The 14,778-nt window shown below is 34.1% G+C and overlaps 1 protein-coding gene and 1 pseudogene across 3 annotated transcripts; one reads left to right on the top strand and one right to left on the bottom strand.

Moving 5' to 3' along the window:
- Nucleotides 1–1,932: 1,932 nt before the first annotated feature.
- On the top strand, nt 1,933–9,060 carry LOC110673555 (disease resistance protein Roq1). 3 transcript variants are annotated; one of them, XR_002498510.2, is made up of 7 exons: nt 1,933–2,471; nt 3,206–4,268; nt 4,405–4,680; nt 4,776–5,672; nt 5,896–6,940; nt 8,331–8,516; nt 8,591–9,060. XR_002498510.2 is itself a non-coding variant. In XM_021836688.2 (5 exons), the coding sequence occupies exons 1-5, from the start codon at nt 1,993–1,995 to the stop codon at nt 6,610–6,612; spliced, it is 3,432 nt and encodes a 1,143-aa protein (XP_021692380.2). In that variant the 5' UTR covers nt 1,933–1,992; the 3' UTR covers nt 6,613–7,224. The 3 variants fall into 3 exon arrangements, 1 of the variants encoding a protein (XP_021692380.2); XR_002498511.2 differs by lacking the exon at nt 8,331–8,516; XM_021836688.2 differs by lacking the exons at nt 8,331–8,516; nt 8,591–9,060 and having other exon boundaries at nt 5,896–7,224.
- Nucleotides 9,061–9,706: 646 nt separating this feature from the next.
- LOC110673546 (monooxygenase 2-like) lies at nt 9,707–11,233 on the bottom strand (annotated as a pseudogene).
- Nucleotides 11,234–14,778: the final 3,545 nt, after the last annotated feature.

Raw genomic sequence — 14,778 nt, 5'->3', positions numbered from 1 at the left:
AAGTTTTGAATAAATGATTTTAATTCTTACCAAAATGCTCACCACTTCCAAAATGTAAGAAAATGGTTTTAAAATCCCTTATAGTGTACTTAATGAATTATCGATAGGTGAAGTTCGGTAATTCATTAGGTATTCTACGGGATCATGTTATGCCTTACAGAGGGGTAATATGTAACAATTGACTTGTAAGAATGGATGGATCCTTGATGAAATGGAATTGATATCTTATGCATGTTACTTGATTTAAAATAAAATAAAATTATGAAAAATAAGATAATTTAATGAAATATTATAATTTATCTTATTAAATTTTTATAAAATAATATTTTTTTTGTAAAATAATCAATCATGAAAAATTTTATTAAATTAACGAGAAAAATAAAATTTCTTTAATATGTTAAATTATCATATTTTTTCAATATCTTAAATTTTAATTAAATAATATAAGTTAAATGTGAAATATTAAATAAATATATTTTATTTATAATATTTTTTAACATTATTAAAAAATATTGTATATATTATTTTTTTAAAAAAAAATTATTTTTTTTGTTAGGTTAATAAATTTTCTATAATTAACGAAGAAAATTATTTTATAAAATTTAATAAAATAAATTATAAAATTTCATTAAATTACATTATTTCTCATAATAAAGTAATATTTACTTTATTTTAAAGCAAGTAATAGAAATTTTCACTTTATGCATTGTCTTGGTTAGATCATTATATTGTGTTCAATTACACCCTCCCGTTAACTCACTGCTAATTTTAACGGAAACACCACATCAGCATAATTTGATGCCTGCAACACGCAAAAGAGAACCGGATTTCTTCATCCAGGATTCATGTCCATTGAGAAGACCTTTGTCCTTCGCACTTTCACCGAAAATGGGTGTTTTGTAGAACAAACAGAAAGGAATTAAGGAATAAAGCTTCTTTAAATTTCAAGCCAAGAAACAATCTTGGAAGGCTCACAAGGTCAACATGGAAGGACGAATCTTCCTTAGCAATTCTTAACAGAGTAGGTGGACCTTTCCTGGCAAATGACTTGACCCATTCCATAATCTTGCAATTAAACTCATTGGAAAGTTGAGAAAAGACCCTCTAACTAGTAATTTTTCAGTATCCATAACACTTGAACAAGAAATCATCGTGAATCATGGGTTGGCGTGGTACGATACAAAATAAGTGAACCAATCTCTTAGCAGCTTCACCAACGTGGCTGCAAATGACATCATGTCCATTGTCGGGTTCAAGGATCGCAAGATTGATATGAAAAATTGGAATCAGCAGAATGGAAGAGGCCACAAAGACAAACAGAGTAAGTGGCATTCCGAATCTTGAGTATGCGATAAATGTGAAGCAGGTGATCAAGAAGGCTGCCATGCTTGTGCCAACACTCTCCCATAAAAAATACGCGCCTTCCATATGGGGACGCTCCATGCAGGAAAAATCCTCTTGTACGTAAATTACAGAATGATTTTTAGGATTTGTACATGACAAAGAAAAAAAAAAATTCGTAGGTTTGTCAAATTACATATTGATCCTTATTATTTGGAAATCTAACTCTAAGATTCCTAAAATTTAATTTCATTTACTATGTAATTCTTCCATCTAAATAAAATTCAAATTACCATTAATTATCACTAAAATGAAAAATCAATCCATTCGATTTTGAGTTACAATTAATTTTTCTTTTAAATATTGTTCAATCTTCCTGATCTTAAAATTTTATTTTTATTTAGATATTCAATATATGATTGACTGGTGGGAATGAATCTTTTTGTCAAAGGATTAATCTGTAATTTTGTTTTGTCAAACATCGGATCATTCTATAATTTACCCTTCTGCCCTTTTCCTTTTTTTGACGGGCCCACACGTTCATTGGGCCTTCCCGCAAGAAGGAGGGGAGAGGATTTATTGACTGGAGTAGCGAGGACTGAGGAGGCAGTGGAAACATTTCTGCCCTCCAAAAATTTGCAGTGGACGACCATGGCTGCTTCTTCTTCCTCCTCAAAAAATTTTCAGTGGAAGCACGATGTGTTCTTGAGCTTCAGAGGCAAAGAAACTCGCACTAACTTCACCAGCCATCTATATCAAGCTCTGCGCATGAAAGGAATCAACACTTTCATCGATTGGAAGATTGAGAGAGGAGAAGAGATCACTCCTTCGATTGTTGACGCGATCAAAGGATCAAGGATCTCCGTTGTTGTCTTCTCTCAAGACTATGCTTCTTCTTCGTATTGCTTGGATGAATTGCTGACGATGCTTTCTTTTAAGCATGAGTCAAAACACCATGTCGTTATCCCCCTCTTCTACAAGGTGGATCCTGAGGATGTAAAGCACCAGACAGGCAGGTTTGGTCAAGCATTTGATAAATCTGAAGCGCATTCGGAGGAGAAGTTGAAAGAATGGAGGGAAGCTCTAACCGAGGCTGTTAAATTGGCTGGGTTTCACTTGGATAACAATAGGTAATAATGTCAACCCTTGAAGTGTTTGATGATTTTTCTTTTTCATTTCCAATTTCATGTATGTGATGCTACTCATAATTACAAGGACAGAACAGCTAAATTGAATATCTTGTGCAGTGATGTCAACGGGTGAAGTATTTTTTGGGTGTTATATCGGATCCGTTTTATTATGTTGGACATAAATAGATTTAGGTAGTCTATTATCATCAAGTTTGAGAATGATTTGGATTCTATAATTAATATTTGTGTGGTTTCAAGTAGGGAGATTTCTATGCATACTTTGTTTTTTAATTTACAAGTTACTCAATCTCATTTATAAAATTATTAATTAAATATAATTTTTTTAATAATTTTATTTTCAAATAAAGTTTAAATATTTTTTTTTAAATTATTAAATTTTAAAATATAAATTATTAATAAAAATATTTATATTTAAATTATCAATTGAATAAATATAAGTAAATGGATTAGGGTAATAAATAGATAGTGATCATCAGGTTTAAAATGGATTTGAATAGCAATAATATTAAACTGGGATACGTTCCAGTATCTTAAAATTTTTCAATACATTATCCATTGTGATCCTTAATCTTGTGAATAAGAAAAGTAATTTTAATTTCTTATAATTAATGAGAACCAAATTATCATCACAGGGTTGTACTCTTAATTGTTTTGGCTCTGCTTTGTGGTGGCTTTTTTATTGTTATTTGTTGTACATGATTTAAAATTGGCAGGGATGAGGCTAAATTTATTCAGAGTATTGTTGAAGATGTCTCAGCTAAACTGAACCGCAAATTGTTACCTGTCCCTGAACATCATGTTGGGATACAATCCCATGTAGATGAGGTGATTTGTATGTTAAAAGATGTTCGCATGGTAGGGATATGCGGAACCGGTGGAATAGGCAAGACGACTCTTGCCAAAGCCGTTTATAACAAAATTGCTAATCATTTTGAAGGGAGTTGCTTTCTTGAAAATGTTAGAAAAACCTCAGAGCAAACTCTTCAAGAAACCGTTCTTATTGAGATAATAGGAGATAAAAATGTGATGATGGGTAACTTTGCTAGAGGAATCAATTGCATAGAGGAGAGGTTATGCAGTAAAAGGGTTCTTATTGTTATTGATGATGTGGATAATGTGGACCAATTGAAAAAATTAGCTGCACTAAATTGCTTTGGTGCGGGAAGCAGAATCATTATCACAACTAGAGATGAACATTTGCTAGTTGTCCATGAAGTGGAAAGAGTATATAAGATTAAAAAATTAACTCATGGTGATGCTCTTGAGCTTTTTAGTTGGAATGCGTTTAGGAATTCCCAGTCTCCGGATGATTATGCAGAGCTTTCACATTGCTTTGTAAATTATGCTGACGGCCTTCCTTTAGCTCTTGTTGTGCTGGGCTCCTTTTTGTACAAAAGACCCGTGCCTGAATGGGAAAGCGAAATGGCTAGGCTGAAACAAAGTCCTAATAAACGAATATTTGAAATACTCAAGATAAGCTATGATGGCCTAGAGGATAATGAGAAAGCCATTTTCCTTGACATTGCATGCTTCTTTAAAGGGATGGACAAAGATGTTGTGATGAAAATTCTAGATGCATGTGATTTCAACCCAGTCATTGGAGTAAAAGTCCTCATTGAGAAGTCCTTGATAAGCATAGAAAACAATAAGATACAGATGCATGCTTTAGTACAATCAATGGGCAAAGAAGTTGTTCGCCAGCAATCTGCAAAACCTAATGGGCGCAGCAGATTGTGGTTTCATGAGGATGTTCTTGAGGTTCTCGCGGGAAATATGGTAAGTCCACATGAATAGAGCATTTCTCCTCTAAGTTTAGATGCTACATTTTTTCCTCTTTCTTGTTCACAAGAAACATCATTATAATTGACTAATTTCTAAAACGTTGTATGGTTTAAATACTTTGAATTTTTAGGGAACAGATGACATCGAAGGCATTTTGGTAGACCTACCTGAATCTGAAGAGATACAGTTGAGTGCTGAAGCATTTTTGAAAATGCGAAGACTTCGAATACTGTTAATCCGCAATGCTCATATTACTGGAGGTCCTGTGGATCTTCCTAATGAGTTAAGGTGGCTTGAATGGCCTGCATGTCCATTGCCATCAATGCCATCTGGATTTCGGGCAAGAAAACTTGTTGGGATTAACATGCATGGTAGCTACATCAGGCAATTTGGGGAAGGATTCAAGGTTACATAATTGTTTAGCATTTCTTTTTATATATAAATTTTGTATGACAGCATCTTATATGTATGTATATATTAATTTTCTTATGTGTTTTACAGAATTACTTGACATTTATGGATTTGAGAGATTGTGAATCCCTAATAGAAACACCAGACTTCTCATTCATCCCAAATCTTGAAAGGTTGAATCTTGGAGGTTGTTCAAAATTAGTTGAGGTTCATCAGTCTGTTGGTTATCTTGATAAACTTGAATTTTTGAGCTTTGAGTTCTGCTCTAACCTGAAAAGTCTTCCTAGTAGATTCAAATTGAGATCTCTTCGGACACTTCTTCTTACTGGCTGCACAAAACTTGAGGCATTTCCTGATATTGTGGAAGAGATGAAATGGCTGGAGAAAGTTTGTCTACATGGGACAGCAATAGAAGTTCTTCCTCCATCAATTGAAAATCTTACTGGGCTTAAAGTCTTAACCGTGACTTTTTGCAAAAACCTCAACAATCTTCCAAGTAGCATTTATAAGTTGCGGCATCTTAAGCGTCTACTTCTTGAAGGTTGCTCTAGATTTGATGAGTTTCCATTGACTTGTAACGGACAGTCATCAGGGTTTCCTATGTTAAGATTTCTGGATCTACAAAACTGCAATTTGTTGGGAATCAATTTCCTAATGGACCATCATTGCTTTTCTATGTTGAGGGATTTGGATCTTTCAGGTAATGATTTTGCCAGTCTTCCACAAAGCATTCGCCTACTGAATAACTTGAGGAGCCTCAAATTATCCAACTGTAAGAAGGTCCAAGAAATTCCAGAGCTTCCAATGAATATGAAAAAAGTAGAAGCAAGAGATTGTCGATCACTGGAAAGATTTTCTCAGTTACAAAGGGTATTTAGATGTAATAAAGAGGAGAGGCCAAGCAAACTTCATGATATTGACTTCTCCAACTGCCACAAACTTGCTGAAAATGAGGGCAAATTTCTTGAGAGGTCATTACTGAGTAAGGTTAGCTTTTCTTCAAACTTGAACAGTATTTGTCATTAGTGTCCCCTCTAGCTCTTGCTGTCTTCAGCCACAAATGTGTTTCTGTAAGTGTGCATAACTGTGCATGTGCATACATTCTTTTTTAAAAGTTGTTGGTGAGTTAGTGAGAGTTGAATTAGATACCTTTAAAATTTTTCCTTTATTTGTTAGCCCTAACCATTATTTGGTGATTTTCATGTAACAGAAATTTCGTCAGGATCTTCGGATTGAAATATTTCTTCCTGGAAGTGAGATTCCAGATTGGTTTAGCCATTTTAGTGAAAAGGATTCTTTATCATTCCAAGTACCCTCACAGAAGAGCGAGAAAATCAGAGCCTTGGTTCTTTGTGCCATTTTAAGTTTAAAGGATGGAGAGACAGCAAACATATCACGTGAAGTTTTCATCAATGGTCAAAATGTGATAATGTTTTCCAGACAGTTCTTTTCATTGGAGTCGGATCATATGTGGTTGTACTATCTTCCACGTCGTTTTATTAAGGGCTTGCATTTGAAGCACGACGGTTTGTCTCACTTTGAGGTTTCATTTAAAGTCCTTGGAGTATCAATTGGTTCAATCCTGAAAAGTTGCGGGGTCTATCTGGTTTACAAGCAAGATGAGGTAGTGGAGGATCCAAGTGTTAGCCAATCTGTAAGTCGTCAAATGGAGTCAACGTCATTTGATCTCAAGAGAAGTTGTGATAATGACTTGGAACTCGATCTTGATTTGAACTTGAAGTTGAAGAAAAGGACGACTGAAGAGTCTCAAATAGCTAAAAACTGCACTGAGTGGCACCTTGAGCCTCCAACGCCATTCAATACTTGTGAGCATCAGGGGAAACAGTGGCTTTCCTTATCTCTACAACCACACAGGAATCAAATGACGGAGGATCATGTAGCAATGTTCAGCACTCATGGCAGTTAGTGTGAGCTCACTTTGCAACAGATGCTCTGATGACTCACGATCCAGTGGGCTTGAGAGATTTGGAAAATTTGTAGGAATAACAATGATTGGTTGCCAGTGATTCAATAATAGGCACCCAAAATTACTGAACAATTTCTTCTTCCTCTAGTATCCTTGGCAGATTTGTGAACAAATGCTTACGAGAGTAACACAGCAGCTGCTTTCTGTCTTGGGTTGGATGCTTTATGCCCTTCATTTTGTGAATTTGTTTCACTTGCATCTAGAAGGGGTGATGTTGCTGTGTTTTCCAGCTATTACATCACCAAGTACCAACTTTTTCCACTTACTGGTACGCTGCTTATTTTTCTATTTTATTTCTGTGTCCTGACTATTTAAATGCTTATTGGATATAGCATTGGTGGATTTAAAAAATGGTTGTACCTTTAAGAAGTTATGCAATTATTTGGCATGCTAATTTCTAGAAAAGATCAGGCTTCAACTTTATTCAAGTAGATCATTTCTGCAAGTATTCAGCAAAAACTGAATTGTTTAAGGGATTTGATTTTCCCTGTTGTGTTCAATCTGTTTTAATAATTGAAATGCTCTAAGAAATGTGTTGTACAATTCATAAAATCGTGTGGTTTAATCTGGGTTATGTTGATTTCTCAAAAACAGTTGTTCTCATCATTTGTGGAATTGGTTCTTTTGGGAAAGTTTTAGTTGCAGGGTTATCAAAAATATTATGCAGTACCTCTTAGTTAAGGAGTCTTATATTGATGTTTATATTCATATAAATTAGCTGTTGGTCTAATGCCTAAAAACTTTAAAGTCATATCTTTGCTAGAACTGCTGTCTGGATGTCTTTTGGAATCTTTATTTTTTGTTTTAAAATTTTAATTTAGGAATTAAAGTTTAATAATAAATTCATTATTTTATATGAAAAAGTGAAGTGTAGAGTCATTAACTAATAATAGGAATTAAAATTTTTAATTTCGAATAATAAGAACTAGACCTGTGAGTGCATAGCCTCATTTTTACACGAGTAAAAAATTAAAAATGAAAACAATTGTTCTAACCTATTTCTGTTTTTGGACTAACCCAACTGAACTGAGATACAAATAAGATCCTATAGACAATTTTGCTAGTTTGATTTATTGGAGGAAGCCAGAGGCAGAGATGCCAGGCACTAGGCAGTGTCCCACAATCAAGCATTAAAGACAATAGTGACGAGGAGTCCATAGAAAATTGCATCCCTTACAAATTCCATCCACCGTTGAGAACCGCCTTGTTGCACCCACCTTGATCAGTCAAGCAGCTCTCCACCTTCTTTCTTTCACATACCCACCCATTGCTTGAGCCACGTTCTTTGGAAAAAATAGTCCTCTGTTTTTTCATAAAGAATTCCCGATTGTGTCTGCCCAATACAAGTACAACTACATCATCTAGAGCTCAACACCCACCTTATCCCAGATCAGGTGTCATTGGATGCATAGCATCGCCAACCACTGTGATGTTTCCTTAGATTTCCAGATATGAAATTCCATCGATGCCATGTTGAACCACGTCTTAGTACTGCGAGGGATAATTCTTTGCATACTTGTCAATCACATGTTTTTGTATTAGTTTTGGCTTGAGTGTGTCTCGTGCAAAGTTTTATCAGTTTTTTTTTCCAAACAGGTGGACTTGAAAAAATAAACACTGACTTACAAAATATTTACAAAAGTGCTGCTTTTTGTCAGGTGGAACAAGATAAAGACAAAAAACTGTTTAGACGCTACTTATAGTAGTGTTGCTGATTTGGAGAGCGTGGACCCACAAAAAAAAAAAGCATATAAAGCTTCAAAAGAAGCAAGCTATCCACTTCAGCAGGATGCTAAGCATCCAAGCTCCTACCTAGGGAAAAACATCTCTTTAGTAAATATTTTGTAAGTCACCCTTTGTGTGTTTATGTTTTTTTCCATATCCACTTACTTAGAAAAAACCCTATTTTCTCCTTCAGGGCAAGTTAAAGCACAATAAATCTGTCATTTTGAGGGATGAAACCAGCCATTTTGCCAGCATACAAGAACTGCTTCAGTTTGTGCTAAACCCATGGCCTTGTTGAAAAACCGCCAATCCACCAGAATGAACTGGTGCAGAGAGTCCTAGCCAATTTGCCGCCACCAAGTGCACCCCAGCACAGCCTGTCAAAACCTGCAATCACAAAAGGTTATCTTTCCTCTGCATAAAATTCTTAAAAGGGGACAAAATGATCAGGGTTTCAAAATGATCAGGGTTTAACTCTTGCTGTCCTGCAATTTGGGACACAAATGAACTAAATTGTTTTCACTTGTACCTTTGATTTGATAGTAGTTTCATCTTCCAAATGAACAACAATGGAAGCACCTCCAAGTTCTCGCTTTTCAATAGCGGTGAGCTTGGAGAAAACCGAATTGAATTTGCTGGCAATTCTTGTGCCAGAGCTTCTAATGGAGCTTTTTGCGATGAACTGATCTGGGTTTCTGACCTTAGGCTCCAGAGTAGAAGACCTCCTGAACAGCTCCAGTAGCCACATTGATTATAGTGCCCTTAATAATTATGAGAGGATATGGAGGCACTTATTAAACAAATTTATAGGCTTATTATGATCAGAAGGCATGGGGAAGGAGAGCAGCGGTTTACATACCTAAAGGAAGGAACATAAATGGAAATTAAAATTATAACTAATTTATTCAATTTGATCTAAATGATTAAAATTTAAATAATTAGATTAAATTACAATTTCACAAAAAGGTTTTATTTATTTATTTTGAACTAAGCCTAATACTATCTTATTCTTTAACTCATTGTTCCTCATTCAATCATTTGAAAATTCTTGTTTGATCATAAAACTCAAGCACAGTTGCAATCAATTTGGACTGTCAATGGACAAAACTCCATTGAAAACTAACTTGGACCAAAATAAGATTGAATGTTTGGAAAGAGGTGTGACTGTGACAGAATTGCTGTGCAACTACTTATAAGATGTTTAGGAAGCACTAATCATATCATATATTTATCTTAAATATATAAGTAAGATATTATTAACAATTATTTATGTATTAAATTTAATATATTTTAATAATAAACACTTAAACATAATTAAACAGCCTTTTTAAACAATTTATTACTACCCACATAACCTCATGGCTTTGCTGAAAATTAGTAGAAAAAAATTCTAACCTAATTGGTTTTAGACCAACCCAACTCAAATGCAAATGATACACATGGACACTTCTTGAAAAAAAAATCTAGTCTGATTTATTAGAGGAATGTTGCAGCTCAGCAGAGGCAAAGACGCTTGGCAGTGTCCCGCAATCATAACGAGCAACATAGGGAAGATGAATGCATAGAAAACTTAGATGAATGCATAGAAAACTTTCTTCCACCATTAAGAGCCACCTTGTTGCATCCATGTTGATAGAAAGGAAGCAGTGATGAGAGTAGCTGCTCGCCACCACCTTTCTTTCACATACCCATCTAAGGCTCGAGCCATATCCTCTGAAACAAGTAGTCTCTCATTTATGATAAAAGAATTCCCAATGTGTCTGCCCAATACAACTGCATCCTCTAAAGCTGAACACCCACCTTGTGCTAGATGAGATGTCATTAGCTGCATAGCGCCACCTGCCACCGTGACGGACCACGTCTAAGTATTGTGAGGGAAAATTGTATGCATACTTCTCAATCACTTCCTTCTGTATTAGTTGTGGGTCTTGTGCCATGTTTTCCCCTTCAGGACAATTGAAAAACCAGTATAACTCTTTGTCGTTTAGAGGGACGAAACCAGCCCCTTTCCCAACATCCTTAAACTGCGTGACTTCTTTATTAAACCCATGGCCTTGTGGAAAAACTGCCAATCCAAGCACTGCTGCTTGACCTGAATGAACTGGTGCAGAGTCCAAGCCGTTTTGCCACCACCGAGTGCGCCCCATCACAACCAATCAAAACCTACAATAGCATCCCCATAAAAAGGTTAATCTTTTTCTTCAATTAAAACTCTTTTTTGGGTTCATTTGGCTCCAACTCGAGTACTACTGAGTTAACTTTGAACTCATGACATGAACATTACTTGTTATGATATATATACCTTTGATTTGATAGTAGTTCCATCTTCCAAATGAAGGACAACAATGGAAGCATCTCCAAGTTTGTGCTGTTCAATAGAGGTAAACTTGGAAGAAAATTGAATTGAATCAGCAGGCAATTCTTCTGCTGGAGCCTCTAATAGAGCTTTGCGATGAACTGATCTGGGTCCTTGAGATTTTACAGTGAATAAGACCTCTTGAACAGCGCCCGTAGCCACATTTGTCACAGGACCACTAATAATAATTATAAGAAGATTAAGAATCACATATTTATGTAATTAAACAAATTTTCTGGCTGATTATGAAGCATTAATTTACAAACCTTGTGAAAGGAGTAGAAAGGGAATTAAGTTTATTAGAAACGCCAAGAGCATCAAGAGCGAGCCAAGCATTTGGTGTGAGGGGTTAAGGCTGCACCAGTGGATCGGAGCGTTTCTGATTTCTCTGAGATCAAAGATCGAACCCCAACTCTCTTCAAGGCTACCGGGGTGGCCAACCCGCTATTAAGCACCAATGATCACCACATTTTTTACGATTTATAAGATTCATTTATTAAATATATTATATTATTTTTTAATATTTTATATTTATAATATACCGAATCAAGTAAGAATTTTTCTTACGTGGACTTCGTCATAGTCCAAATATAAGAGCAATGGTGAGAACTACTATAGACCCAACATAATTATCTTGGGTGGGCCACGTAATGTAGTCCAACTAGATGTACACTCATGCGAACTAAAGTCCAAGTTGTCTTTTGACCTAGCTAACGACAAATTATTTCCAGCACAAACTATTCATGATTAAGTAAACTTGCAATTCAGACCAACAAAAAAAACTTGCAAACTCTAGAATAGAAACTGGTAGAATTCTTGAGTCGGCCAAGTCAAGTTTAGGTCCTAACATAATTATAAAATAAACAACTATACTATAGTGAGTGGACTTCATATTTAAGACGTCAAAATAAATTCTCCGCACTCAATTTAAATTCTGTTTGGATAGAGAGAAAAAGAAAATATTTAATTTGATTTATAAGTCAATTAAATTTATTTATAAATAAAAAGTTATAAGTTGATTAGCACTTGTTTGATTTTAAACTAAAAAAAAATATTTCAATAAGTTACAAGTTATAAATGAAGGTATCTTATTTATGATTTATTTACTTATTTTAAAATTAATTTTTGAGTAAATAAAAGATTATATTATTTTAATAATTTTTTAAAATATCAATATTATCCTTATTTTAATAACTACAACACTTAACTACATATTATTTTTAGTAATTTTAATAAATTAAATTACTTTAAGTACTTTTTAATTAAACACTTAAACTATTTAAAAGTTATTTTACTAAATAATTAATTATTTATTTTTAATTTGACTCATAAATTAAAAAATATTTTTAAATAAAAAATTAAAAGTAAATAATCAAATCAAACGCCCTTCTACGTTTGATAAGACTGAAGAAGAAAAATAATGGAGGGAGGAAATTTTGGCTTATTTTCTTCTAAGTATTTTCTTTCCGAAACAAAGAGAAAATAATGAAAGTTGACCTTTGCTCTGTGAAATTACATAATTGTTCTTCAATTTTATGCTTAGAGAGTTCTCTCATTTTTTTCCTTTTGTGTTTGCTTATGCTTAAAGAGTTCTCTCTTCTTCACAAATAACTAGAGTTCATGACAGAAGAAGCAATTAGATCTCACCATCAATCAAACATTTCTTCCCATCCACCACTACAAAAACGAATCAACATCCTTCCTCAATCGTAGATTTGCCTTTGTTAGGTTTTTCCTTCACCGAAAAAGGGAAGATTCGATAAATCGGAAAACTAGTGGTTCCGAAGCTTCCCACATTCATTACCATGCAATTGTTTCCAAACCTGTAGTTTTCATCCCCTATGGTCACTCAAGAATCTGTCGATTGTTTTCACTTCAAAAGAGGGTAATATTCCTTGCAAAAAATAAAAGAACGGCTAACACAAATTGGTGAGGAGAATAACGTTACCTTTACTAGTGTTGATTCTACACTTAATCTTCTTGATCATGTGAAAGTGTTGATGATCACCTACCAAGTGAAATAATGCTCATTTTATAATTGATCTTAAACAAGCCAAAATAAGAACTACAGGACATGAATATACAAACATAAGCAAAATCACCTTTTGCCTCCACTTAATCAATAAACTTCTGCTGCAAGCACATTAGACTTTAACTTTAGAATCTATAATTGATTTAATTAATGCTGGATGGAAGGCCATCTGACTGCAACTTTGCCAGGCATTTTGGAATGATGGTATCTCATTGTAAACTGCAAACAACCTCCGCAGAAGAGGAAATTGAGTCATGTTGACATGGATTGATATTTATTTCACTATCAAATAAACATGGATTGATGATTTGGATGGATGTTATTATTATTTAACAAGTTTAATTTCATTATTATTTATGAATTTGTAGTCACATAGTAAAAATATATACAATTTATAAAAATAAAAGATGGTCATTTCAGTTTTTTTTTTTTTTTTTATTCATTCTCTTTTCAAATAAGGAAAATACGTTTATTTTCTTTCTTTTATTTTAATTTCCTTCTTTTTTCTCACTTTATCCAAATAGAGTGTTAATTGTTATTAACAAAATAGTCTTTATATCAATATTTTATATTTAAGTAATTATTTATTTTATATTTAAATAATAATATAAATTTATTTATAATATTTTAAAATATATTTTATTAGCAACTAACGAAATTAATTAGACAGCAAATACTAATATTTGAACAGAATTAAACTTTAAAATCTAAATTATTATTAAAAACATATTAGGCATTAATGTATGATCCTGCAATATTTCAGGAAATTAATTATAAATTACCTTTTAAAAAAAAAAAAAGCTAGCTGGCAATTTGTACTTGTAATAGAAGCACTGTTGTTTCGTGTCAATTGTCTATTGGATTGAGGTGGCCACTGCCACATATGGTGGTGCTCCATGCTTTAGGCAAATTACAAAATGACTTTACACAATGTGAAAATGCCTCTCTCTCTTTAGAAAGCGTCTCTCTTTTTTGGGAGTTTCAGAGTCGATTGTTTTTTTCTTCTGCCGTTTAGCAGATTTTCCTGCCCCATCCGGGCAAGGGAAGCTCCTTCCTTCCGCTCGGAGAGTGAGTTCTCCATCCCTATCACAGGGTGACTCTGAGATAGGCTTTTGGCATTGTATTTTGTGTGCAGGTCTCTGGGTTTCTAAGAGAGGGTTTGTGTTGAACATCTGCTGTGTTTGTTGTTCAACTGAGCTAGAGTAAAGTAGATCTGTTTTCTGGGTCAATCCCATGAGAGAGGGCTTTGACACTGTTGCATGGATTGGCTGTTGGCAATTAAAACAAACAAACACTCAAATAATTTTATTAATTGAGAAATAGTATAAATATTTTTCATCCACTTAACTCGTAAAAGCTTTCTCATTTATTAATTTGTTAGAGCTGATTTATAATTTTTTTTCATAATTTTTTCTCAATATTTTATTACACTTCTATATTGCAAATGCTTTAACACTGATCTGTATATAGCATAATAAAGGCAGTGAAATGAGCTCAAAATTTCCGACTCATACAGTAAACTATTAGGGAAATTTTCATCATTGTTAAGGCCATATGTTGCCACCATTTGGACCAAGTCAAATAACTTGGCTGCAGCAACGTTCTTCTCTCTTCAGAATTCTTAATTGTTAAGTAGACTTATAAATTCTAGAATAGAAACTTGTAGAATTCTTAAGTCGGCTAAAACTTAGTTTAAAGTCTAACATTGGCATCTCTAGGATCATTTCGTCGGCCTAGTTCCAACGGTCACCAACCCTTTAAGGCTAAAAGAAATAGAGATGCCTACCCTGCCTTCCACCTCTTCTCATAGGTCACCGATGGAGCTAAGTTTTCATGGCTTTGGGGCCCGTCTTGTTTGGAAGGATGGTTTGCTGGAAGGCACTTCTAGCTTTTTTGAGTAGTTGTGGTGTTTCTATCTTCTTGATACTATAGCTTTTCATCTTCCAAACAGCGGTGACCATGATGCAATAATGGAGCTTCTTCGTAACTAGGT

Source organism: Hevea brasiliensis, chromosome 7 (genome assembly GCF_030052815.1).
Source record: "Hevea brasiliensis isolate MT/VB/25A 57/8 chromosome 7, ASM3005281v1, whole genome shotgun sequence".
Lineage (NCBI taxonomy): Eukaryota > Viridiplantae > Streptophyta > Magnoliopsida > Malpighiales > Euphorbiaceae > Hevea > Hevea brasiliensis.
The sequence above is the reverse complement of the archived record's forward strand: the minus strand, read 5'-3'. Positions and strand labels throughout refer to the sequence as shown.